Genomic DNA, 25,324 nt, shown 5'->3' on the forward strand with positions numbered 1-25,324 from the left:
CTTAACTTTCGGAAGTGAGTGTAATATTGAGCTGTGCTGAAATAGTGAGAGGAAACTAGACTACAGTGATTTTAATTTACGCATACTCCCACATATAACATTTCATTCATAATAGGAATAAAGAAAAAATAGTTATAATAACTATTATTTTGTTGGCCTTGTGATTCATTCAATTTTCCAGCTTTGTTAGGCATTAAACAGTATACAAGAATAATTTTTTTTCACTTACTTTGAAGACAACTTCATGACTGCTCTTGCTGCTGCATTCATCTGGAATATTACAGTGCAGTTTTTTAAGCAAAATTAACATATAATAAAAATAACATTTTTGTATTAAAAAATTAATGGTTGCAAAGCAAAGCAATTCAACTGAAAGCAAAATTAGAATCATAACAAATTTAGAGAATCTTAAAAATAATGAGACTAGTAGTATTTAATAAATTAAAAAAAAAATAGCGGCAATAACAGGAATAAAATACATTCAACAATTCACGTAGTTAAAGACTTCCATTATGCTTAAAAAAGGAAATGCAAATGATTATATTAATTCATATAAAAAAAACCTACTCTTAATAGTACACAATAAAGAAAGCGGAATTAAAAATTGCAAAATATCATCTTTTATTTAGAGGACTATAAAAACACTTGCATCCAAATACCCCTTATACCTAAAAAATCTGTTGATTTCTCTGCCTATCTTTTTAAACTCAGTTACTTAGTGATGAACATTTGTCTACAGAATAAGCAATAAAATAGACTGCATATTTGGTGAATTTACACCAATAGGTGCTTCAGATCTACTGCTTAGTGTAATTAATGTCTAAATGCATAGACTTTTATGACAGTAATATGCTGTTAATTTACAAGCTGTGTTAGTATATTGCATAAGTCAGTGGTTCCAAACGTTTTCTGAGTCACAGTGCTCTTTTCAATTGAAATTTTCCTATGTCGTCCTACCCTAAGTAAAAGTATGACTAACTGTAAGTTAGAGATAAAAATATATAAAACTTGGCTATCTTCATTTAGCTTTTTTTTTAAACTTTATTACCCAGGGTTGCCACTCAAACAGGAGAATAAAATTCCCTTACTTTTCCAGTTGTGTTTCAAGAAAATTCTAGTCTATCCACGTAATGCACGTTGGCTGTGCTAAGACGTAAATTAATTATGGTATTACTTGAAAACACAAAAATTTGCCAATTACATACGACTTATATCCCCTAATAAAAGAATATACTATTATAATTATAATAGGAGTTGTTTTCTCCACTGAAGATTGAGATTAGAATCTGCCCAATCTGGAATAAAATAAGGCTTTTTTTGCAGACATTCTGCAGCTAAATGAAAGAAAGAAATCTATTTAATGAAAGAAAGAAATCTATTTAATTTTTTTACTAAATTGAAGTATTTTATATTTATTTCGCAGCATACATAAGCAAAAAATATGTGCATTAAATTTCGTGATGGTATGCATCATACTGCTAGAATTAATTTCAGGATTATGCCAGAGAAAATTTCCTGAAATTTGGAAATATTTTTTACTAATAATAAATAAATTAAGAGGTAAGAAGCAACATTAAACGATACAAATAACAAATAATAATAAAATAAAGATAATTACTTAAAAATTGAATTAGAATAATCAACGGCATTTTAGCGAATATAGTTACATGGTTAGCCCAATTGACATATTACTATTTTTTTTTTTTATTTTACTGCAAAATGACAATTAAGGCATTTATTAAAAAAAAGTTTTAAAAGATTTGGTGGTAAAATCATAGTATACGGTAAGGCCTTGGCACGATTTTGAAAATGTCGCCAAGACCAAAATTACCCATTTACTGCTCATCACAATGTCACCAAATCCCGTGTGTACAGTACATGGAGGTTACTCTAACCAAAGAACATCTATGTAAAGAAGAAAAGGTTCCATAGACATAATGCTTTTATGTCGCTAGAAAGTGAAGAAGAAATTTGCCAAGGGATTTGGCGACAGAACTTCCCTCTCCGCGATGTATACAGCAACAGGGTTCGTACACATTTCTGCACACGGAAATGAAGTACTTTCAAGGACCATTAATGAAAAAAATTAAGGACCTATGAGCAAATGGAAACTGAATAAATTTAATTAAAAATATTATTCTATGCCTGAATTTCACTTTTGTAATATCATCCTAAAAATAAAATAGATCCCTAAGTAGTATGCATTATTACTAAACATGAATTAATGAACATAATTATTAATAAGTTTGAGAATAAAATAAAACTCCATGCAGTTTACCAAGTAGCATTAAATATTTTACATTTATAATGGGTTTGACATATTTGAAAGAAGATATGTGACATTTACGTTTTAATAATAGTTAACTTTATGTTGATTTTTTTTATGCCTCATTTTGTCACATACTTGGTCAGTCTAGAGGAGAGGTTTAACCGGTGGTATGCAAGAAAAAAATAGCTGGTACACAAACAAGCAAAGTATTTTGAGCTATTTATTTCAAAACAGTAAGCGGTAGCAGTACTTTGTAGTAGTGGTACTAAAGGTTTTCAATTTATAGAAAAAGTGGCTAATTTTATTTCTTTAGCAATATGAGCATTTAGAAGAAATATTAAGTATATATGGTAAAGGCCAGTTATAGAGCTGATGTGGCAGAATTTTTAGAATTTAGTGACACACCGAACAACAAAATCTAGAAATGGCAAAACTTTTAGAATTTAGACAGGCATTGGAAGCAGAATTTAGAGACACTATGCAGACGAATTTAGGATCCACAGAGATTGCATCAAATGGGAAAATGCTTAGTGCCAGCTCTGTGTATTATGCATTAAGACATATTAGATGGATCTTTTAAATTGTAAGTTTTCAATTTCTTTATTAATAAAAAAAAACCTTTCTATAATGCCTGCCCAAGTGATAAGATTAGAAGCATTTTTGATATTTTCCATGCTTGTGTCTAGTGAAAAGTAGAGAAAATAAAGGGAAGATAAACATGTTAAGAAAAAGATTCTAGTATCAGGAGTAAAACATCCAAATATTATGTCTTCATTGTTCTTCCAGATGTTCTCCAAAAAGTAAGAAATTTATTGGAAACTTTCTGTAAAATACATCCATTACACGTTGATTCCATGGAGAGATTTTTCATTTTGTCACATATTTATCGAATCTTCTAGAATCGTGTGTCTATAAATCTTGCTTTCAAATCTTTCTAAATTTTCCAAGCTGCAATGTCAAAAATACTACAGAAAAATTATCCCAACCAATTCTGTGACAGCAAAAATTCAAAAATATTTTGGGGGGAAAAAAAAAAAAAAAAGGGAGGGAAAAGTACAAAATTAATTTTATAGAGAAAACTGATGCATATTCTGAGAATTTTGAATATTCTGAGACAATTACATGGGAAATATGCTTACTATGAAAAAATTAAAAACAAGATGTTTTTAATTAATTACATAGTTAATTTTGTTTTTGCTAAGAGATGTTTCGTAAATTATGCTTTATAGCATTGTACCTATTTTTTTTCAGATACAGTTTATTTTTCAGATAGAAAATATTGTATAGTAAGTTGCCAAATGAAACTTTATAATATGACAGCGAAAAATAAAAATGTTTTACATTAATGTTATTTTTTAAATATAATTCCAATATATTACACATAAAATCTATCAAAGTTATGATATTTTAAAAAAATCATCGGAAAATTCTCAGATTTCGGAATTAAAAATTTTCTATAGAAAATGATCTTAAAATCGCCAAAATGTTGATAAGTGGTCAAATTTAGAACTGTTTAATAAAAAAATTCACATCCCCAAAAGTGCGAAAATTGTTTAAGAGCTCTTAATTAGAAAAAATGAATTTTGAAATGCTTATGCATATTATGCTTTTTAGAATTTAGTGACACACCGAGCAACAAAATCTAGAAATGTCATAACTTTTAGGATTTCAAGCAGGCATTGGAAGCAGAATTTAGGATTTACAGAGATAAGTTTAATATTCCACATGATTGCACCAAGTAGGAAAATGTCTAGCATCAGACCTGTGTATGATGCATTAAAACATATTAGATGAATCTTCTAAGTTGCCAGTTTTCAATTTATTTATTAATCAAAAAATTCCTTTCTATAATGCCTGTCCATGCGATAAGATTAGAAGCAATTTTAATATTTTCCATGCTTGCGTCTAGTGAAAAGTAGAGGAAATAAAAGGAAGATAAACATGTTAAGAAAAAGATTCTAGTATCAGAAGTAAAACATTCAAATATTATGTTTTCATTGTTCTTCCAGACTTTCTCCAAAAAGTAAGAAATTCATCGCAAACATTCTGTAAAATACATCAATTACATGTTAATACAGAGACATTTTTCATTTCTTTCACATATTTCTGGAATCTTCTAGAATTGTTGGTCTATAAATCCTGCCTTCAAATCTTTCTAAACTTTCCAAGCTGCAGTGTCTAAAATACTAAAGAAAAATTATCCCTACCAATTCTGTAACAGCAAAAAGCCAGAAAAAATTTTGGAGCAAAAAAGGAGGGAAAAAGCGTAAAATGAATTTTATAGAGAAAACTGATGCATATTCTGAGAATTTTGAATATTGTGAAACAATCAAATGAGAAAAAGTCTTACTATGAAAAAATTTAAAAAAAGACATTTTTAAATAATTACATAGCTAATTTTGCATTTGCTAAGAGCTCTTTTGTAAATTGTGCTTTATAGCATTATATCTTGTTTATTTTTCAGATTCAAAATATTGTATAATAATTTGCCAAAATGAAACTTTATGATATGACAGCGAAAAAATAAAAATGTTTTATTTTAATGTTATTTTTTAAATACAATTTCAATATATTACCATTATTTACGATCAATATATTACCATTATTCAATTTCAATATATTACCATTATTATCAATGTTACGATGCTTTAAAAAAAATCGTCAAAAATTTCTCAGATCTCCTAGTTAAAAATTTTCTATAGGAACTGATCTTAAAATCACAAAAATGTTGATAAGTCATCAAATTTAGAACCGTTTAATAAAAGAATTCACATCCCCAAAACAGAAAATTGTTTAAGAGCTCTTTATTACAAACAATGAATTTCGAAATGCTTATGTTTCACTTCTTGCTTAGAAACTCGAGTATCCCATCATTTATATTAGAAATAGAAACAAATTAATACCCATGATCCCATTCAAAAGATAACCATATACGTCAGTGAATCATCAAAAATATTCCTCTAAAATGCTAATTCACATTCAAAATGGCAGCCTTAAAAACAGACAGAAATTTCAGATGATTAAATTTAAGGACCTTCTACTGATTTTGGCCAAAATTAAGGACTTTTAAGGACCAAAAATCGATTCCAAAAAAATTAAGGACTTTTAAGGACTCTTAAAGATCGTACAAACCCTGAGCAAATTAAGAAACATGTATTACGAAGAAATGTTCTTTGACAAAAAAGAAAACTACGAAAATCCATTTTAAAATTATTGCAAAAAATCCAAGAAGAGAAATTTATCTTTTGAAAGCCAGACGAAGAAAAATCTGTTGATTTGGAAGGGTGGGGGCAATTATTCATCCTGGAAATTAAAAGATCAAAGAAATATGAGATTCCTTTTATTTGTATTTCTTGTATGTATCCTCACAAAAAAAACCTGAGTTCCTTGTATGCAAGGAAATCATTTAAAGGATAGCTTGTCAAAGCATACAGACCAGATTTGTAAAACATTTGGGAAGTGGGTTAGGAAAGTTTTTTTTTTTTTTTTAAGGGGGGGCATTTTAGAGGCCCCTGTACCCATTGGTGGCATGATGAATTCAGAAAAGTACACTAAAATTGTAAAAGAGAGTTGTTTTAACTTTGACAAAACTAACTGGGAATTTGTAATAAAGTTGCCACAAAATCAAAAAAGTTTTTAATAATTTTCAAAAGTTTTAAAAAATACATATCCTTAAAAAACCAGGAAACTGATATGGCCTTAATTCAATTGAAAATTTATAAAATTGTAAAAGGAATGTTGAAAAGAAAAGGTAATATGTCAATTAATCTCTTACTTCCCAATATTATTTGATTCATGAAGATCAGGTGAAGCAAGTATATGGAAAACATCGCAAAATTCATGGAACAAGAGCCAACAGAGAATATATTTAACATTATTGAAGAATTAAAAGCCACACATAGTTAGAATGAAGTAAAAATAAAATAAAATAATAGGAGCTTTCACAGACGACCCATCTGCCTCATCAGCTGGAGGTGAAATGAAGAGAATACAGCCCTTCTCTTACTTACATACCAAATATTTCTGCAGGGTTGCTGTACTTCTCTGAATAAACTTTCTGACATATGGTAGGCTGAGAGGACTGGTCTTGTGGTAATTTATAGTGCTTGAAGGAGCACTACAAATAGCATGGATTTTTTGATGATTTTGGTTGTCCCATTTAATTACATATACTAGTAGGCAGAGTTTGTAAACATTGTTTTTACGCTCAATATTTTTTACTGATAATTTTCTAGATATCTGATACAATGAATTTCAAGGTTGTGACATATTTCAATTTGCAATCTTTATATCTTAAGGAAAGTTTACTAAATAGTTTTGTTTTGTTTTTTGAGATGGAATTTTTTTATTGCTAAATTAGTTACTATGATGGTTAAATTGTATTAGATTTATTGTCTATTGTGATATAACATAAAACCTAATACAGTCAAAAGTCGTTAATCCGGACTCGTTGGGACTTCGGCGATTCCGGATTATCGATTTTTCCGGATTATAGATCATCAGTTTAAATCTGGTAAGATGGCATGCAGAAATTATAAAATTAAAAATATGAAACCGTAATTTATGAAATAAAGAACAATTATGATCTAAACAGTATCAAAATTTACAAAAAAAAGAAAAGCTTAATATTTATTTGTTTACTTTATTAAACATTTCTTTCAATGTAAGTTGTTTAAGTTGCCTCGTTTCTTGTGCTAATACTTTCTCTTTAATTCTATAAACAGACATAATTTCTTGTTCAGTTCCACTGTTTAAGTCCTGTAATTGGTTTGTCGAGAATACTGACTAACTTGTCAATCGAAATTTTTTCGTTTTCAATAATCTCTCTGCCACTTTCTTCACTATCGGAAGCAGTACATCGAAACATTCTTTCGCTTTGTGATCCTCTGGCAGCTCCAGAATCGGAAACTCTTTTTGACATAATTGAAAGTTCAAGCTTACCTTTTATAAAATTGCTCTAACAGTCTGCAAAAAATAATAAGCCGGATCCAATTAGAAGATTAAGGGACAATGCAATCTGCAACATTAACTGAAATAGATAATTAGATAATTTTAGCCTAGCTTATACCGTCCATTATACATTAAACGTGCATGCGTAAACATATTATGTGCATGCGCAGAAAGTTTGTAGCTTTAAGGTAAGGATTATGGACGTCCGGATTAAAGACTTTGCACTGTATAAACACCTGATGCACCTGCTGTGATGGCAGCTGATTTCACTGTTCTTAAAAATTTCCAGATATATGGGGCTATGGTATGGTTATAGTAAGCTTATAACCAAATCTTTTAAAAACAGAACTGATGTGTGGGGTTATCAGATAGTACAGGAATGTTCTAATCGATTTATTTTTATTTGATTCCTACATTAGTAGAAACTTTTTCAGAAAAAACTGCAGAAGCCTGTCTATTGAATTTTTCAACACTATCAGTAGGGTTATTTTCTGTTTCTTGCAATTTGTAGGATGTATTTATATTCATTTTCATAAAGTTTCATATAGAAAAGAAATTTTAGCTCAAGTTAAAATAAGTAAATAAATAAAAACTCAGTTGTATTATGTGTAGATTTGCATTTTAATGCATCACTTATTAAGATGGAATGCAGCATTTTGCACATGTGAGGCACATCTAGTTTCACCTTTTACTTTGTTTTCCTCATATATATTCCACATATATGAAAGTTTATAAGAGTTTCTGTTTTATACTTTAAAGCAAATGCACACTAATTTTATTGCTGATTTAGCATTACAAATTTATTACTTTTGACAATGGTTTTATTTTCATTTATATATATATATATATTTAAGAATCATTTTATCTGTTTTTTTAATTCATTGCATTTTTTGCACTATACTTTCTCTTTAATTTAATAGATAGACATAATTTTTTGCTCAGTTACAAAGTTCCATTGTTCAAATCTTGTAATTGCCAGGTCCAGAATTCCCATTAAATTGTCAATCAACATTTTTTTGTTCTCAACCACTTCTTTGTCACTTTGTTCCCTATCAGCAGCGATATTTCTTGGATTTAGGATCATACTATAGATTTCGCTTTGCATTAGTTTATTGATGATTGGGCATTGCCATCACAATGAAAAACTTCTTTTATATCATCTTCATTTATTGCCACGTCTCTACATTTCTTCAGAAATTCCATTAAATAGAAAACTTTTTATTTGCGATGTTTGAAAACCTTGAAATTCATAGCTATCATCATAAAGCTTAACTAGTATCTGCTAGATACTATTGGCAATGTAGCTTGAGATATGGGACTAAGAGAATTGTGCATTATGTTGAATTTCTGGAAATGTAATGGATAGATTTTAATGAAATTTAGTACGACTTATATCGTTTATAGCAGAGAAAGAGATGCTGTACCATTTAAAAGTCATATGCATGATTATCAGTCAAGTTCATCGTGCAGGACTGGCCAAAAACCAGATTGTGATATCAAACTGAAAATGAGTTCTAATAGGGGGTATGATTCCACTCTCACAGCCAGGCAGGTTGCACAATGTGATGGCACACTGGACAAAAGGCAGTTTGTGGCATCGATCCAACACCTGCAGCAAGGCAATTTTCCATTTGGGGATGGTTCTTGGAGGGGAATGGCAAAATAAAACTGCCCTCTCAATAGCATCCCAGACATGCTCTATAGAGTTATGGTCAGGACATCTGGTTAACAATCTAAGTGGCAAATATTCTCACTTTATAGGTAATCACCAGCCAGCTGAGCAATACATATACGAGTCTCATGAAGCCTTCGTGGTAATTGCAGATCGTCAAACTGGGATTCCAGTGGCAGCATACAGCTCACGTGAGAGCTGTGAAGATGTAACAGCCCTGTGCTGCTGCACTGCAAGTACAAAATAATGATTCTCATTCGTTCTTGTAGATACTGGTCAATTTTGTCCATGTATTCTTGATACAGATCCAGTATCCTGAAAATGTTTCCACAAATTGCAAACAACACAGGATATACCAAAAAGCTTATGAGCACTCTGTTAATAACATGTAGGACCACCTTTAGCCCTCAAAACCGCCAGCACTCGGCGTGGCACTGACTCCACAAGATGCTGATAAGTAGTCTGAGGTACTTGGTACAAAGCACTCACTAACTGGTCTTGCAATTCCTGCATACTGCGAGGGGATAGCATCCATACCTTCGTGCCATCTTGGCCCACTGCAGACTCAGTTGGCGATCACGTGCCATCAGTGCACGGGCATGCTTCAGGCTCCGGCTGCGCAGACCCATACAGAGCAATGTACACTACTGCACAGTGTGTTAAGAAACACTGTAGGGGGTGGCCACTGTTGCAGTTCTTCGGTTACAGTGAACAATACACAGCAATCTCCGCTCTCCTCTCGACTCAATGTGCCATCGACAACAAACTGCTGGCCGGTGACTTGTTGTTTCACTATCAATACATCAGTTTCGATATGTGCTCACAACAACTGCATGTGAACAGCCCACTAAACATGCCATTTCTGATACTGATGTCCCAGTTGCCAAGCCATAACAATTTGACCTTTATCGAAGTCTGGTAAATCAGCTGCTTTTCCCATAATGTTACTAATCATGCTATGTTTGGAAAGACAACGCATAGCCACTTTATATATAATACAAAGCCGCACACATGCAGTGGTCTTTGTTCCTGGGCGAGTCTATTGTTGTAGATGGAAGGGGGTGATAATGTAATGGCTCTTCGGTGTACATTGGGCTGCGCAGCAACCTGTTCTTGTGATTGGCCTGCCTCCAATGTACAAATAATTCTTCATCTCAATCCATCATCCATACCTCCGCGACTAGCTATTTTACCTGATACTTTATAAAATTTATCCAACTGTTGCAAGAAACATGGCAAATGTCAAGGAGTACGAGCACACAAGCTACTGAAAACTCCTTGTGTACACTCCACAGACATGCATGTATACGCTTGCATATTATACTTTAAATATTTGCATGACTCTTCAGGGGTATAATTAGTACATTTGGTTCGATACTTTTTATAAAAATAGACATAATTCGTAAATTCTTTTAATTTTGAACACAAGTGTATATACAGCACCCGCCACTTGATAAAATCACTTCTGTTCTAAGCATATTTGAGTTTATTATGTGGCTGATTTTGATACATGCTGATTTCAGTATTTATTTAAATTTAATAAGATAGTAATTTACAGTTAATAATTAATATGTAAACTACTAAAAAGTAATGCTAAAATTAACTATTCACAAAACTTGGAAATTATTATTTTTTTTAAATAAAAGAACTTTAGAATTGCATACTTGATGAAATTTTTAACTTTTAAAAAGAACTGCTCTATCCATATTTGCTTTGCACATATAGTCAACAGTCTTTCAAATGTATTTTCAAATTCGTAAAACTGTCGGCTTCTTTTCTGATGCTTTTTAATTCAAAAATTCTCAGAAATTTGCAGCACTTTTCTTGATTCAGCTGTGATTGGCATGAAATCATTTTCTTACGTATCATTTCAGTTTCAGCAGCAATTTCTATAACATAGTAGTCAGTGTTTTTACACGTTGTTTCAATATTATCATCAGTTGCAAAATATTCTAAAAATTAATCTTTGTACTGAAACATTAGAAATAATTTGCAATTCCTCTGTGGCTTCTTCTAAATAAAAAACATGTCTTCTAAAGCAATTTCTAACTGTGTTTAGGGAGATTGCTTCTCATGCGTTGAGTATAATATGCATATAAAGATATCGACTTAACTATCTCTTTCATAGTGCTTTCATTTGCACAAGAATTAATTTTATTACCTTTTTTTTAATGATATCAGAAAGGTGTGCAGTATAGTTTCAGAGTACGCCTTCACCCCCAGTTCTCTGCCCATTCCAAAAGGAAATCAGTAAAAACACTGCTTGTTATCCATGAGTCTTATTATTATTGTAAGTTAAAGGTAATTTTTTTACTTTTTTTAAGCATTGAGGTTTTTTACTCTTTTCAATATCTATTTTATTGTTGCATCCACATTGCACATTTATAACACAGTAACTCGCTCTTTTAATTTCTTAAAACCAGCCACTGTTTCACATTTAAGCATTAATGTGTGCTCTGGTAACGCTCTGTAAAACAGGCTTTTCATCTGTATTGTAAATTTTTGTGTGGCTTGTATTCTTTTAGAAGCCCGGGTAAAACATTTTTTTTTTTTTTTTTTTCCATTTGTCAGCCAAACTATGATATGTGCCTGGTTCTCACCATGTAGTTTCTGATAAACAATATTATTCCTCTCTTTCCATCTTGCGAGCCATCAGTCGGCCCAAAATTTTCCCCTAGCATTAGTGAATTTTACAACTTTTGTGATCAAAATAGCTCTAGAATCTACTGGAACATTTTTTAGCTTCATAGCTTAAAACCATTCCAGAACAGCGGTTTCAGCATCTCTTGATTTTCCATCCCTTTTGCACTTCCTTGAGACATTTCCATTTCTTACTACAGTGGAACCTCTATATACAAGTATGAGCACAAAAATTGTGTCTAAATACAAGCACTGACTTGAGTAACGAGCAATGAGCCAGGCTGTTGGTATGCCTGGCACCATTTCCCGATCTGGCTTGACTCGGGGAATCCCCACGTCAGATCACTCAGTGTTCTTTGATCTACATGTTTGTGTGCTTACAAGTTAATTGTTTATTACCTTTAACGTGAAAATAATTATTTCACAATGCCTGTTGTTGTTGTTGCCTCTTGCCTCAAATAGTGCTACAAAGAAAAATAGGGAAGCCATGGCCATTGAAATTAAGAATGAAACCACAGATAAACATAAGAGTGATGGAATTGGTGAAGACTTAATGGCCTTTCAACATCAAGGAAATGTACTGTTCTGAAGGAAAAGGAAAAAATTAAGAAACTTATGTAGCCAAAGGAGTTACCATTACTTCCAAGCACCGTCCCGAATTCCTAGAAGCTGTTGCTGGTGAGGATTAACGAGAAGTAGTTTAAAAGGTCACTGTCGGAAGCTATCATAAAGGTGAACTAAGGTTATATTATTTATCAGTGTTATTTATTTGAAAAATTGATTTTTATGTTGATATTTTTGAGGTGCAGAACGGATTAACTGGATTTCCATTATTTTCAATGTGGAAGTTTATTTCTAGATACGAGAAATTTGCTATACGAACTCAAATGCTGGAACGAATTAAACTTGTATCTCGAGGTTTCACTGTCGTTCTTTGTCGATTTTTTTTCTTTATTTAAGTAAACTTCACAATGCTGTTTGCAAAATCTCCATTTTAAAAACTGCTTCTTTTTTGCTGCATTTGTCAAACATACGATAATCTTTCAGAAATTTATCCTTTCCTTTCGGGCTTAAATCATTTTTGACATGTTACAAGTCAAGCACACAGAAAATGAAAAATGTTTCTTCCAGTGATTTTTTTCAAATCCAAATTCCTGTTTCTTGTTAGCAGGAAAATTGCACCATTTCTGTCAAGTTAACCTGTCACTTCATAGTTTTTATTGTTCCTTTTTCTTTCTTTCTTCAGCCTACAACTACCACTCCCCTTTTCCAACCAACGACTGATGATGTATGATTATGCAAGGAAGTATTTCATGATGTTTTCTGAGAACGCCCTTCAAACTTAATATGAGCATGCACGTCCATCCCCAATAAGCTGGTGGGTGCAGGGGCATAGCTAGAGGGGGGCAAGGGTGTGGCATCTGTCCCCGGCCGCAGAATCCAAGGGGCGGCAAACTGATGTTACATTTTAGAATTAAATGTTTTCTATCCGTAGGGGGCACGAAATCTTCAGTTGTCCCTGGGCGCTGAAAACCCTAGCTACGACTCTGGTGTGGTGTTTGAGATTGGGAACCAGCGTTCACTTAAGCACTTCACTTTGGGAGATATTCTTTAACCCTGGGAAACATTCATTTATATTCAAAGAACTAGTTTCCAATGTCTCAAGAAGAACTTCTTTTGTTAATTATAAGATAAAGGTATTCTGTCATTCTCAGCTCTAGTATGGACACAGAGATTTGCAAACAGTATCCGACAAGAACTAAGATGTACTCAACACCATAGAAGGTCTTGGTTCTGCCAAACCAAACAAAATTTCTGTTAAACCTCTTTTATTGAAGCACTACATAATTGAAAGATAAATGAATGAACTACAAACAGCTTTTATCAGCCTCAAACAGTTTATTCTAGATCTGAATAACCACACTTTGGCAGTTTCAGTTTTATAAGTGGGGGAGATGACTTTAACCTTTCTGGGACGGGATGGCTATTATACTGACCTTGGTACTCCCTGTTTGAAAGTACGGGGATGTTCACTTTACAGGTCATGTCTTTTTCTCCCATTTTCCAAGCTGAAAGTGTGGGATGAAATTTCAAGTTTGATATTTTTGGAGTTTTAACCACCTATCCCTTTCAAAGGTCTTCGTGTTAAGGATCCGATTTTTCCTAACATTCCCTTTTCATTCTTGCTGCTTCAAAGTTTGAAGATAACCTCATCTGTAAATCGTAAACAGAGCCTTGTGTTTCTTTGAAATATTCCATATCTTTTGGGAGATTACTTGGAACTTATTTGCTTAATTTTATAGCAATATGCTGAAATGGAAAGCAGGTTGATTGAAGAATAAATATAAAAGCTTCTACAGGAGTCTGTAAAATGTTAAATTACATAACATCATAATATTAGGTATTGAAGATAGCAACTATCTTGTAACTTCTTCCCATTTTTTTCAAGAACTATAATCATCACAAGATTTTCCTAATTCAAAATTATTCTGCTATAAAAAATTTGCAATGCAAAATATACAAACAATGTACAATACAAGCTATATTTGAACTTAACGCTGCACATTTTAAATTCTTGTCAGCTTTTGCTCTTAAGCATTACAGTTTCACATAAATTTTTAACATTTATTTAGACTTAAATTTTTAACTTTTCTACAATTTAAATTTTAACATTTCCATACAGTTCAAGTATTTAATTATTTAAAGAGTGTTAATTTCTTATTTTTTTAAACATTCCTTCCATGGAAAAAAATTTAAAGCATGGATAATTTCAATAAGCTATACAGCAAGGCATATTAAACATTAAAGTAAATAATGTTTCTGTTTACTACAACATTTGCATGATGTTTCTTCATTTATGAAATCATGAATTTATGAAGATAAGTTCATGAAATCTATGAAAAAAATTTTAGGTGCATTAAAAAACTAGATGGAGACTTCATAAAAAAAAAGATCTATAAAATAACATAAATGGAAGAATTTTATGATATAACTTTAAAATATAATAGAATTAATCTTTGTTACCACTTTATAAAGACACTTAATTTGATAAGGTAAACTAAAATCATTGCTAAAATCTCAGACATTTTTTTTAAATCTTCTAAAAGTTTATGGAGAAAAAGAATGACATTTTCTACAATGAAATATAAACTCTATCCCAAGTATTTCTCAGTAATCTGACCTAGAATCAACTGCACCTGTAAATTTTCCTCCATAAAGAAAATGATGTGGCAGTTAAGGCAATAATCCCTACATTTATTTCCCTTCCTTTTACAAAGTAAATTCATCTCTTTAAGGATGAATCAAACTATATAAAACAGCTACTGTTGGAAAAAAAAAGGGGGGGGACTTCTTGAAAGGGGAAAGTATAAAGTATGAAAACCCCCTTCTTTTTAAGGATCTACAGGCATCATATCTCTAACTTGAAAAGGCTAATAAACGGCAGTTTTCTGCTGATTAGTATAGATTTGTTTTGGTTCCTAGAAATTTAAGCCCAATAAGCAGCTGAGTTTATGAACCAGTGAATTTAATTAGCAGCATATACGCTGCATATATACACGTCTTCTGTATTATAATTTAGTATCTATCATGCATGTCAGAACAAGATGTATATGCATGCATATATATCTTCTATGCCATAAATAACACGAAAGTCAGAACTTACAAAAGTATTTTTTCATAAAGAAAAACTATTTATAAGGAAATAACATAATCATACAAATATTAAAGAACAATTCAAATACTTTAGTCTTCTTTTGTAAATTTTCAATATGCTTCAAAAAATAAAATACATTACCTCAACAAAAGATATGGGGAATATTCCAATCCTATCACGTAACTTCCCTTCTGCCCAATGATCATCAATTCTTCGAATAACTGTTAAGATATCACCCTGTGAAAGAATATTTAAAAACTTTCAATACCTAGACATGAATCTTCAACAAAAATACATTATGTTCATAATTAAAGACATCAGAAAATAAGAGATACTTCTTGGGCATTTATTATTAATTTATTTCAGATTAAAAATATGATAAGTAGTAATTTATTTTTTACCGTAACTCAAGATAAAACAAATTTGTTTAAACATACGCAAAAATTCATGCACATCATTTGCTACAAATTTTAATAAAAGCACTTTATTCTATTCTTCTTAGAGATTAATGTTAACAATAACTTGGATGCACTAAAAGTACACAACTACTATCATAAATTTCCCATAACCATACACAGAAACAAACAATTTACAAAGTATGTTTGACTATCTAATGATATTTTTAAGTCACATTAAGGGGCAGTACCTTTATTACATAACTAGCACAAATTATTTCAGCCTTCTATTACATTAACAACCTGCAATATTCTCAGAGAGAAAAAAAATACTTTTAAAATTTACATTTTGTTATTACTGATTTTTAAATCTAGATTTTTGTAATTATATAATCTAGACTTAAAAATACTGTTTAACTGTGCTGTACTGTAATGTTTAATTCAGTAGGAAACAATATATTTCTAATATTTTCATACATACCCTCTTAAAACCTTTTAAAATTGAAATGGATTAATAAATACAGACATTAATTAATTCAAATGTTATATAAAAACAAAATTATCAAAAAAGGAAAAAGAAAATCTGAAATGTTTTAGATTTTAAATTATGTCCAAAGGGGCATTTTTTTACCATTTTGTGTGTTACATTTATTTATTAAATATCACGTTCTTCGCATTTAAACCATAAAATTTAGTTCAACAGCAATATCGCAAAATGGTTTTAAAATGAGCATATCTTTAGAATTTTTGATACAGTGACTCATGTGCTAGAGACAAAAATGTCTTTCCTGTACAACGTTGCCATTGTTCGCTTTGAAATCTTTGAGTTTGTTAATCAAAAATTTATTAAAGTTTTACAAAATAGGAAATCAATATTAAAACAATTTCCAAATTTGAAATTTGGTCTTCCACATACCCATATTTGAGTGGAAGACTATGTTATTCTAAATTCGATGGCTCTATGAACCCATTGTTTTATCACAATGCGAGAAATATACATACATTTATGCAGATTTTTCATTATTTAATTTCTTTAAATATAACACAGAGCGATACTTTGTAGCAACAGTTTGAAAAGTGATTTGCCATTTGTAGTGAATCGACGCAAAACGAAGACAATAGGTTTTTAGGGACAAAGCCCCTTTGGACTAATGATAAAAAAAAATCCTATTACATTACAATTATATAACAGAAGTCATACCTTTCCAAATGTAAGACAATCCTTTTCTTCGCTGCTACTTATCTGAAAATCATACAAAGCTTTGCATTGTGGCACATGTGTAGGAATTGGTACAACAACTTGTACAAAACTGGCAGGAACAAAGCCTGATTTGCCTCCAAGTTCACCATAAAACCAGTTTTGATCCACTTTCTTCCGAAGAATTATTACATCGCCTTTTTTGAATGAGAGATCACTTAAAAGTAAATACAACATGGTTAGACATTAAAACAAACATGAAGAAACAAAATTAGATTATATACACACATGAACATAAATCACATGCATGACAACACATGAACATAAATCACATGCATGACATGTTAAGGAAATTGCCTTCAGGTCTAAAATAGCACTAATTTGATCTTTTCATATTAATACTTCAAATACAACATAGATAACATTTTAAATACATATTTCATTACACTGTCTGGCCCCATTTAAAATACAGTACAAAGCTTAAATCCAGATATTCAATACTTCAAAGTTTCAGGATGCTGAATATAATCTCTAGACAAAGCAGGTATGTTGTGAAAGCCTTTTCTACCAAGGGACTGAGATTCAGGTATATCATTTTCAAACACCTGCTGGCTAGAGATTTATATCATGGACAATGAATGACAAGATATTAATTGGCACTAGCTATGCCCAAACTTTCAGCCTTAAGTTCTTATGTGTGTGTCTGTGGGGGGGGGGTAGGCCTTTTCTATCTGACCTAAATAAGTGAAACCTCAAGACACGTTTGGTATGTGATGATGCTAATATTTTTTTTAATTAATTAATTAATTAATTTTATTTATTTATTTATTTATTTATTTTTTGTTGGCACAGCAGCAAGGGGGTGGGGGAATTAGACTTTGAGGAAATTAAGTTTAATTAACATGCCAAATTCCACTTTTTCTTAACTTATTAATTCGATCCAGCTTATTATTTTCTGCAGACTGTTATTATTATAGCTATTTTTATCAAACTAAATTTTGAATTTTTGATTATGTTGAAAAGAGTTTCTAATTTTGGAGCTGCAGTAGGACCTGCAAAAGGAAAGCACGTTTTGATAGCAATCAAGCAAAACTGGGATTGTTGCCAAAAACAGATAAAGTCATATTCGGTGAGGAATATGGCATTAAAAAGTTAACAGTATACAACATTTATGTGGTGGTGGTGGGGGGAACAAGAATGGACTTTGTCACTCTACTTGCAATGAATGACAGAAAAATCCTTCATTATTGATGACTGTGTGTGGGAAAACAGCATCATAACCAGGGCATGCCATTGATAGAACAGTTAATGGCTCTAATCAAAATATTTCATGAGGAAATCAACTTAAAAAAACTGAGTATACATATTCAATAAATTGGTTAACCTAATTTAAAAATCACCATAGTACAAGACAGTAAAAAATATCAAGCAAAAAAGCTTTAACTGATAATGATGAAGCTGAACAATCTGAAGTTAAATTTATTGAACTTGTTAATGTCTTAATGCTCCAATAAAACTTCAGAAAGTGATTTCTTCCTCCACCAATTTTTCTATACTTTATTTTAATGCAACCTTTTATTTAATAATTTATTCATTTTTTTATATTTTTGGCTCAAAATAATAGTGGATATATCCTGTTGTGTTCATATCTGAAAAATTTCTTGACTATATTTTACCTGTGTGTGTAGAAATAATTTAACTCGGCTGAGTGCATTAAGAAGTAAACATCAAAAAGTTATCTTCAGAAAAAATTTATTGCACTGATGATGCTCATCTTTCCTGGCAATACCTGTCCCAAAATACTCAGTTGACGTCTGCAGAAAAGGCTCCAGCTGATATCGGAGATCCCAAAGAAAAACTGATGATTCTGTAATGTGCAAATACTGCAAGAATGCATAACTCTAAACATTTTGTAATCAGACAGACAAACCTCAAGCATTTAAACAAGCAAAGATTTTACCAGTTATCTAGTATTCAAGTGAAAAAGAATGGCATAGAAAAAGCAAAACATAAAACATTAACCTTCTAGCAGGCGCGCGTATGTGTGAGATACACTAGATATTAATTTTGCATTTGCTTCATAGCCAGAAGGCGCTATGACCACATATCCTTGGCTATTCTCTCCCTTTTTGTTCGCCCTTCTTTCAGTCTTCTGGTGCATTTCGAGGGGTTAATATGAGTCTGCAGATTTAATATTTGTATTCCAGAAATACACGCGACCATTGAAGTAAGTTTTTGTTAGATCTAATTTTCTTTTTTATTATAGAAAATCTTTATTCTTTTTCATCTAAATCTTATGATTTTATATAATTTGTATGCATAATTACTTTTAATGATAAAATAGAAGCACTGTATACGTCACATACGCACAACCATGTATGATATTTTTGTTCTTTTCTTTTCAGTTATGGCGAATAAAAGTAAAATGCTCGACATGAATGATCCAAAGGATCTCACGATTATAAGAAATATGCTTTTATGTGACAGTGATGATGATGAAGACATTATTTTAGATGAAAGCATTACAGATGAAGAATTTCAGAAAGAGAAGGTGATTCAGAATTGGAGATAAGTACAGAGAGCATTTCTGAAGAGGAAAATAATGATGATAATTCTTACGAAGTGTATGTAGCTCATCAAATGAAAAACAGAAAAGTCATCGATTCTTGGACATGGTTTAAGAAAACTAAACGAGCACCTCGTAACATATGTGTTCATGTCCCTGGAGTCATCAATGAAGCTAAATATCTAAGAGATATTTTGGATATATGGAAATGCCTCTTTACTGATAGTATGATAGAAATCATCGCTAAAAATAAAAATAAGTTTATTTCTTCTGTGAGGTCTAATTATTCTCATATAAGGGACAGCAAAGACACAGATGGAGCAGAAATAAAAGCTCTTTTGGGCTTACTTTACTTAGCTGGTATTTATCCTGGTAACAGAGTTAATCTTGAGGAACTGTGGAGAACGGATGATTTTAAAGTAGTAATGAACTTGAAGAGTTGTTTTTACTAAGAGCTTTACGGCTTGATGACATAAACACAAAAGTAGAATAAAGAGGAGTCGACCGCTTGGCTCCAACAAGAAACATTTTTGAAAAGTTTGTCTCTAATTGCCAGAAGTGCTATTCACTTGGAGAGAATGTCACAATCGATGAGAAATTGGAAGGATTTCGAGGAAGATGTGGTTTCATTCAATATATTCCTAAAAAACTGAACAAATATGGCATAAAAATTTATGCCATGGTAGACGCTTGTATGTTTTACACATACAATATGGAAATTTATGCTGGAGCGCAGCCAGATGGTCCTTTTCGCGCAAGCAACAAACCACAAGATGTTGTAAAAAGGTTGACAGAACCTATTCATAAACACTGGAAGAAATGTAACTACAGACAAATGGTTTTCAAGTCTTGAGTTAGTATGAGATCTAGATGAAAAAAAATTGGGACAACAGAGACAAAAAATTTATCAAAAATTCATTTGTAGGTACTTTGAAAAATAAAATAAAATAAAATAAACCTCAAATTCCGGATCAGTTCAAGTTGACGAAAACTCGGGAACCCAATACGAATCCTTTTGGATTTAGAAAAAATATGACACTTCTCTCCTATGTACGAAAACGTTATGGAAACATCATATTGATTTCAAGTCTTCATGATAACATAGCAATAGATGAAGGTACCCAGGACCAAAAAAACGCCTGAGATTATCACATTTTACAATCGTACCAAAGGAGGTCTGGATACAGTGGACAAACTCTGTGCTTCCTACAATGTTGCTAGGAACACCAGGTGTTGGCCTCTTGTAGTTTTTTTCTCTATGCTGAATATAGCAGCAATCAACAGTCACATAATTCATTCAACGAGTAAAAGTGAAAAATTACTTAGAAGGCAATATCTACGAAAGCTAGCAAATGCTCTTATGAAGGAAAACGTTGAAAGAAGAAGCCCTACCTCTCTTCAAAGAGAGCTGAAATTAAAATTGTTGAAACGAAAAGCAGAATTAGGTGTAGTTGAAGAAATGACTTCAGGGAAAAAAGGATGCAAACCCTGCAAAATGACAAGTGCACTAGAATTACGAGGTTCACCTGTGAGATTTGTTTAAAATTCATTTGTCTAGAGCACTGTAAACATATTTGTTCAGACTGCAGCAATGCAATGAAGTGATTATGAAACTGATTTTTTTATGTAATATTTAATGTGTTTTTCCACTTACTGATTGAAAATATAAAAGTTCAGTTGAAATATTGGCAGTTTAATTTTGTTTTACTTTCAAGTTAGTTTAGTAAGTCTTTAGTCCTTTTTATATTGTTTTAGTGTTTTATAGTTATTTTATTTTCCTTAATTTAAAGTTAATGTTGTTTAACTCAATTGTACTTATTAACATTTAACTATTTACAAAATAATTTTAATATTTTTGCTCTGGAAAATTTATTTTTTATAGCAGTGTATGTAGGAAATACACGCAACCTTTCTTGTTTGTGCAGAAGGCACGCCTGCTGGAAGGTTAATGAATGATTAATACGAAAATCATTTCATATCCGAGGCTTGGCAACATTTGAAATCGGCTAATATATCAGATGATGTAATAATTATCCTGCTCACAGACAACAGTTCAGCTCATTCTTCACTTTTATTTTTCGAGTTTTAGTATGTAGTAAAAGATAATTTGACACTCTTATTCTTTTCTCCAGATTGTACATCTATCATTCAGTTAATGGATATCTAAGTGTTATGCATGCTCAAATGCAGATATAAAGTAGCCTTTTTAAAATCTATGTTGAATTTTATGAATAGTGAGTGATAAGACGATTCAAGAAAATTTTAAATGTTTTAAAATTATTGTTGAAGCAATACAAAGTCACAGGAAAATGCATCTGCAGAGATTTTTTAAAATGCTTGGCATAATTTATGGCCACCTACCATATTTCATAGTGATGATGATGATAGACGTGAATTTGTACATTTCAAAAGGCAAAATTTTCCATTTAATAGAATCAGAGAAGAAATGTGGAAAAGGGATAATAAACAAAGATGATATAACAGAAGTATTCCATTGTAATGACAATACTTCAGCCATGAATGCATGGATGGCAAAAGCTGTGGTATGATTTTAAATCCAGAAAATACTGATACCAATAGTCAAACAAATGTCAAAAAGGCTGTTGAACATAAAAATATTTCAAATGACAGTTTAGTGAAAATTCTCAACACAACAATTACAAGACTTGAATAATTGAACTTTTAACTGAAGAAAAAATTACGTGTATGCATAAAATTGGACAAAAAAATATTAGCACAAAAAATGAAACAGCATAAAGAACCTATACTGTAAAACGTTTTTAACAGAATAAATAAACAAAGTACAGAACAAATAAAGACTGAGTTTCTTTTTTTAATTTTAATTCCCTTAAGATCAGAAATGCTTCATTATTTCATATTTTTAATTTTGACATGTTACCTTGCTAGATTTAAACTGATGATCTAAAATTCTGCAAATACTGAAATCAGAAATTGTCGAAGTACAAATGATTCCGTATCTCAGACTATTCAGATATTGCATATGCACAGCTAAAATCCATTTAAATGACTTCATGAAGTAAAAAAGTATATAATTTAGACAACATTTCCAAAATAATGACTCTCATCTTAAAATCTTCATGAAAGAGATCTTAAATGAAATTTGTTAAGTTGCATAAGATTTTTTGTCTAATTGCAGTGGAAATCTCAGTATAAAAATACGAAAGATTATAACTTTGTAAAGTGTTTCTGTATAATACTGTGAACTAAAAAATATAGAATTATTCCCCCATTAGAAATAACATTTTTTCTCATTAAAACACCACCTAAAAAAACACAAAAATAAGTCACCATTAAGTGATGCTGGAACTAATATCAAAGCCTTTCTCAGGTGTAGTTATTAACACAAAAGTAGTTTATTTTTTAATTAATTTTAATAAACTTAATTGGACTAAACTGATTTTTAATAAATATGATAGAAATGTTGAAAATGTAATGCATTAGAGCAAAGATTCTATCCTCAGTTCATAAAATGTTAATAATCAGTTGCCAATATCACTTTACTAAAAGGTTTTTATTAGTACAACAATAGTTTAATGCTTACCCAGGTACTTTGGCTTCATATGGATAAAGTGCTTTTGCACATGGGCAAGCTTGAAGTACCTGAAAACAATTAAATATATGATATATTTAAATCCATGATTAATCTACATTAAAAATTAAATTCACAATCAAGTTAAAAATCACATATATGAATATACATATATACATCAAAAATAAATTTTGTGTTTGGAAACACGCTCAGATGTTGCTTATTTCTAAGGAAATGAGTCAAGGGATGAAAGGGTCAAGGATCCCGATAAAGGAAATGCTGTTAATGTTGTTCAACTCAGTAATAAAATCAGTGATGATTTCCCTCTAACTTGTTACACTGATTGCAAAGTTTGTTTAGCATTTGTTGTCTTCAAAAATGGTCTTGAATTTCAGCCCTTTCAATTTAGAATTCAAGATGAATGTTCGGGAGGCGCCCAGACGATATAGTGGTTCGAATTCTGGAGGAGGCATGGTTGTGGCAGTCCATCCCTTCATAGGAGGCAATGGTGGTCCACCTATTAGGTGTCTCCATAATAAAGAGACCACCACATCTGGCCTTAGTATAGATTAATGGACTCTGTTATATAACTGTAACTGTTCACAATCTGCCATTGAAAAAAAAAAAAAAAAAAAAAAAAAAGATGAATGTTCGGTTTTTATAGGACTTTTGTGTTTAAACTTCACCATCAAATGGATCTCTAAACAAAATAGTGCTGTTTCAGACTATGCCATTTGTACTGATTCCCTTTCATCCCGGAGACCCTAAAATGTATTTCTTAAAAACATTTTGGTTTCTTTTGCATTTGTTTATGGACATACGGATGTTGTTGGGAACAAAAGGGACAATTTTTTGGCAAAGATTACCACCAAGGGCAAAATTGATATTCTTGTCTATAGCCCTAAATCTTTTTATAAGAAGGTCATTAATAATATTAATAATATTATTAATTAATTAATAATATTGTGGAGTTGTGTTATCAAGAATGCATTTGTTCAAAGAAGAGATGTTTTCCTTACATTAAAATGAGGTTATTACTTAATCATTTTTTTACTAATTATAAAATTACCTAATTCATCACTGGCCACGGAATCTTTAAAAGTTGTCTGAGCAGATTTAAGTTGAGCCCAGAGATATTTTGTGATTGCAATGTCGGTAGTGAGGAAAATTTTCAGCATCTGCTTCTTCTATATTCTAAATATGACAATGAAAGAAAGACCTTGAAACTGGCGCTGAAAATATTAATATTAACTGGCCTCCAGATTTTCATCAATTTATATCCAAAAGAAAGTCATTTGACTATTTTTTTCAATTTACAGTAAATTTTTGTAATCTTTCATAATATTGTTTTAAATCTTTCCTTTACTGTTTATTTCTGTGTTGCATTTCATACTTACATCTGTAAGCCCCATGGTATACTTTGTGGTACATGAGGAATTCTTTTTTTTTTTTTTAAATAAAAACAGAGAGAGTTATTTACTATAATTTATTATATTAAACACCTTATATTTTAAAAGACATATATAACTAAAATTTTGTATGAGGAGAAAAGACATATGGTATTCATTGTGTTGTGGCTGCAGATTATTCAGAATTTATTTTAAATACTACATTTAACAGTAAACAAGTCAAGGAGCTATAATATAACCAATTTTTAATCCAAATCTTGATTTGTATCTATACTGCGCCTGCGCAATACACTAGATTAAAAACGAATTTCTGTTTTTTAGCTACCTACATTAGAAGGTGTTAAAAGGAGTTCCTCATATAATCACAATAGTTATCAAACTGAAGTATAATTGAAATCTCATTGTAATCCATCTTAAGAAATTTTATAGTGTCTGTATCTTGACTGTTTGAGTTTGACAGCTATTTGAGTGGTTACATGTATAAGTATATAAACATATATACTTATATCACTTCTTCTCTACAGGTTAATTTATGCCTTAAGGTTGATAATATTCTTGCTCTGAATACTATTCCCATTAAAAATGTCATAGTATGTAACATATGAATATAATTTGCATGCAGTTTCATTAAAGAGTGAAACAATAAGATATATGAAACCTCTTTTTATGACCTAGAAAACTATACATTTCACACTATATACATTAATCAGTTATGGCACTTTTAAAAGAGGGGGAACTTGTGAATACTGCCTGTTGAGAACACAATAAAAAAAATTTCACATAAAAAATTGGACAAAATATTTTTTAAAAACATTCAGTAACAAGCAATTTCTTGGAGAAGTTAGACAGTTTCTACCATTAACATTTATTTATATGCCCCCCACATGCAACTTACATCTTTCTTGCGAGAATGTTTTCATATACTAATACAAAATAAATTCCAAAAGCTTTTACAGTATATTCAAGAATAAAAAACATGCTGAAAATTATTATATCCCCATTCACTTAAATTAAAAAAAT

At 31.1% G+C, this 25,324-nt stretch overlaps 1 protein-coding gene across 3 annotated transcripts in view; it reads right to left on the reverse strand.

The window, feature by feature from the left end:
* POSH (SH3 domain containing ring finger posh) overlaps positions 1-25,324 on the reverse strand; it is a 134,785-nt gene that overhangs the window by 95,178 nt on the left and 14,283 nt on the right. For all 3 annotated transcript variants that reach the window (XM_085823402.1, XM_085823401.1, XM_085823404.1), the window contains exons 3-6: positions 22,908-22,966; positions 16,783-16,996; positions 15,328-15,423; positions 230-270 (exon numbers count right to left, since the gene is read on the reverse strand). In XM_085823402.1, the coding sequence (XP_085679528.1) occupies positions 230-270; positions 15,328-15,423; positions 16,783-16,996; positions 22,908-22,966 (410 nt within the window). The remainder of the gene's footprint in view (positions 1-229; positions 271-15,327; positions 15,424-16,782; positions 16,997-22,907; positions 22,967-25,324) is intronic.

This window comes from Stegodyphus dumicola, chromosome 9, assembly GCF_044657685.1.
Source record: "Stegodyphus dumicola isolate Sdum_Otavi_A_Nest chromosome 9, ASM4465768v1".
In the NCBI taxonomy this organism is placed as follows: Eukaryota; Metazoa; Arthropoda; class Arachnida; order Araneae; family Eresidae; genus Stegodyphus; species Stegodyphus dumicola.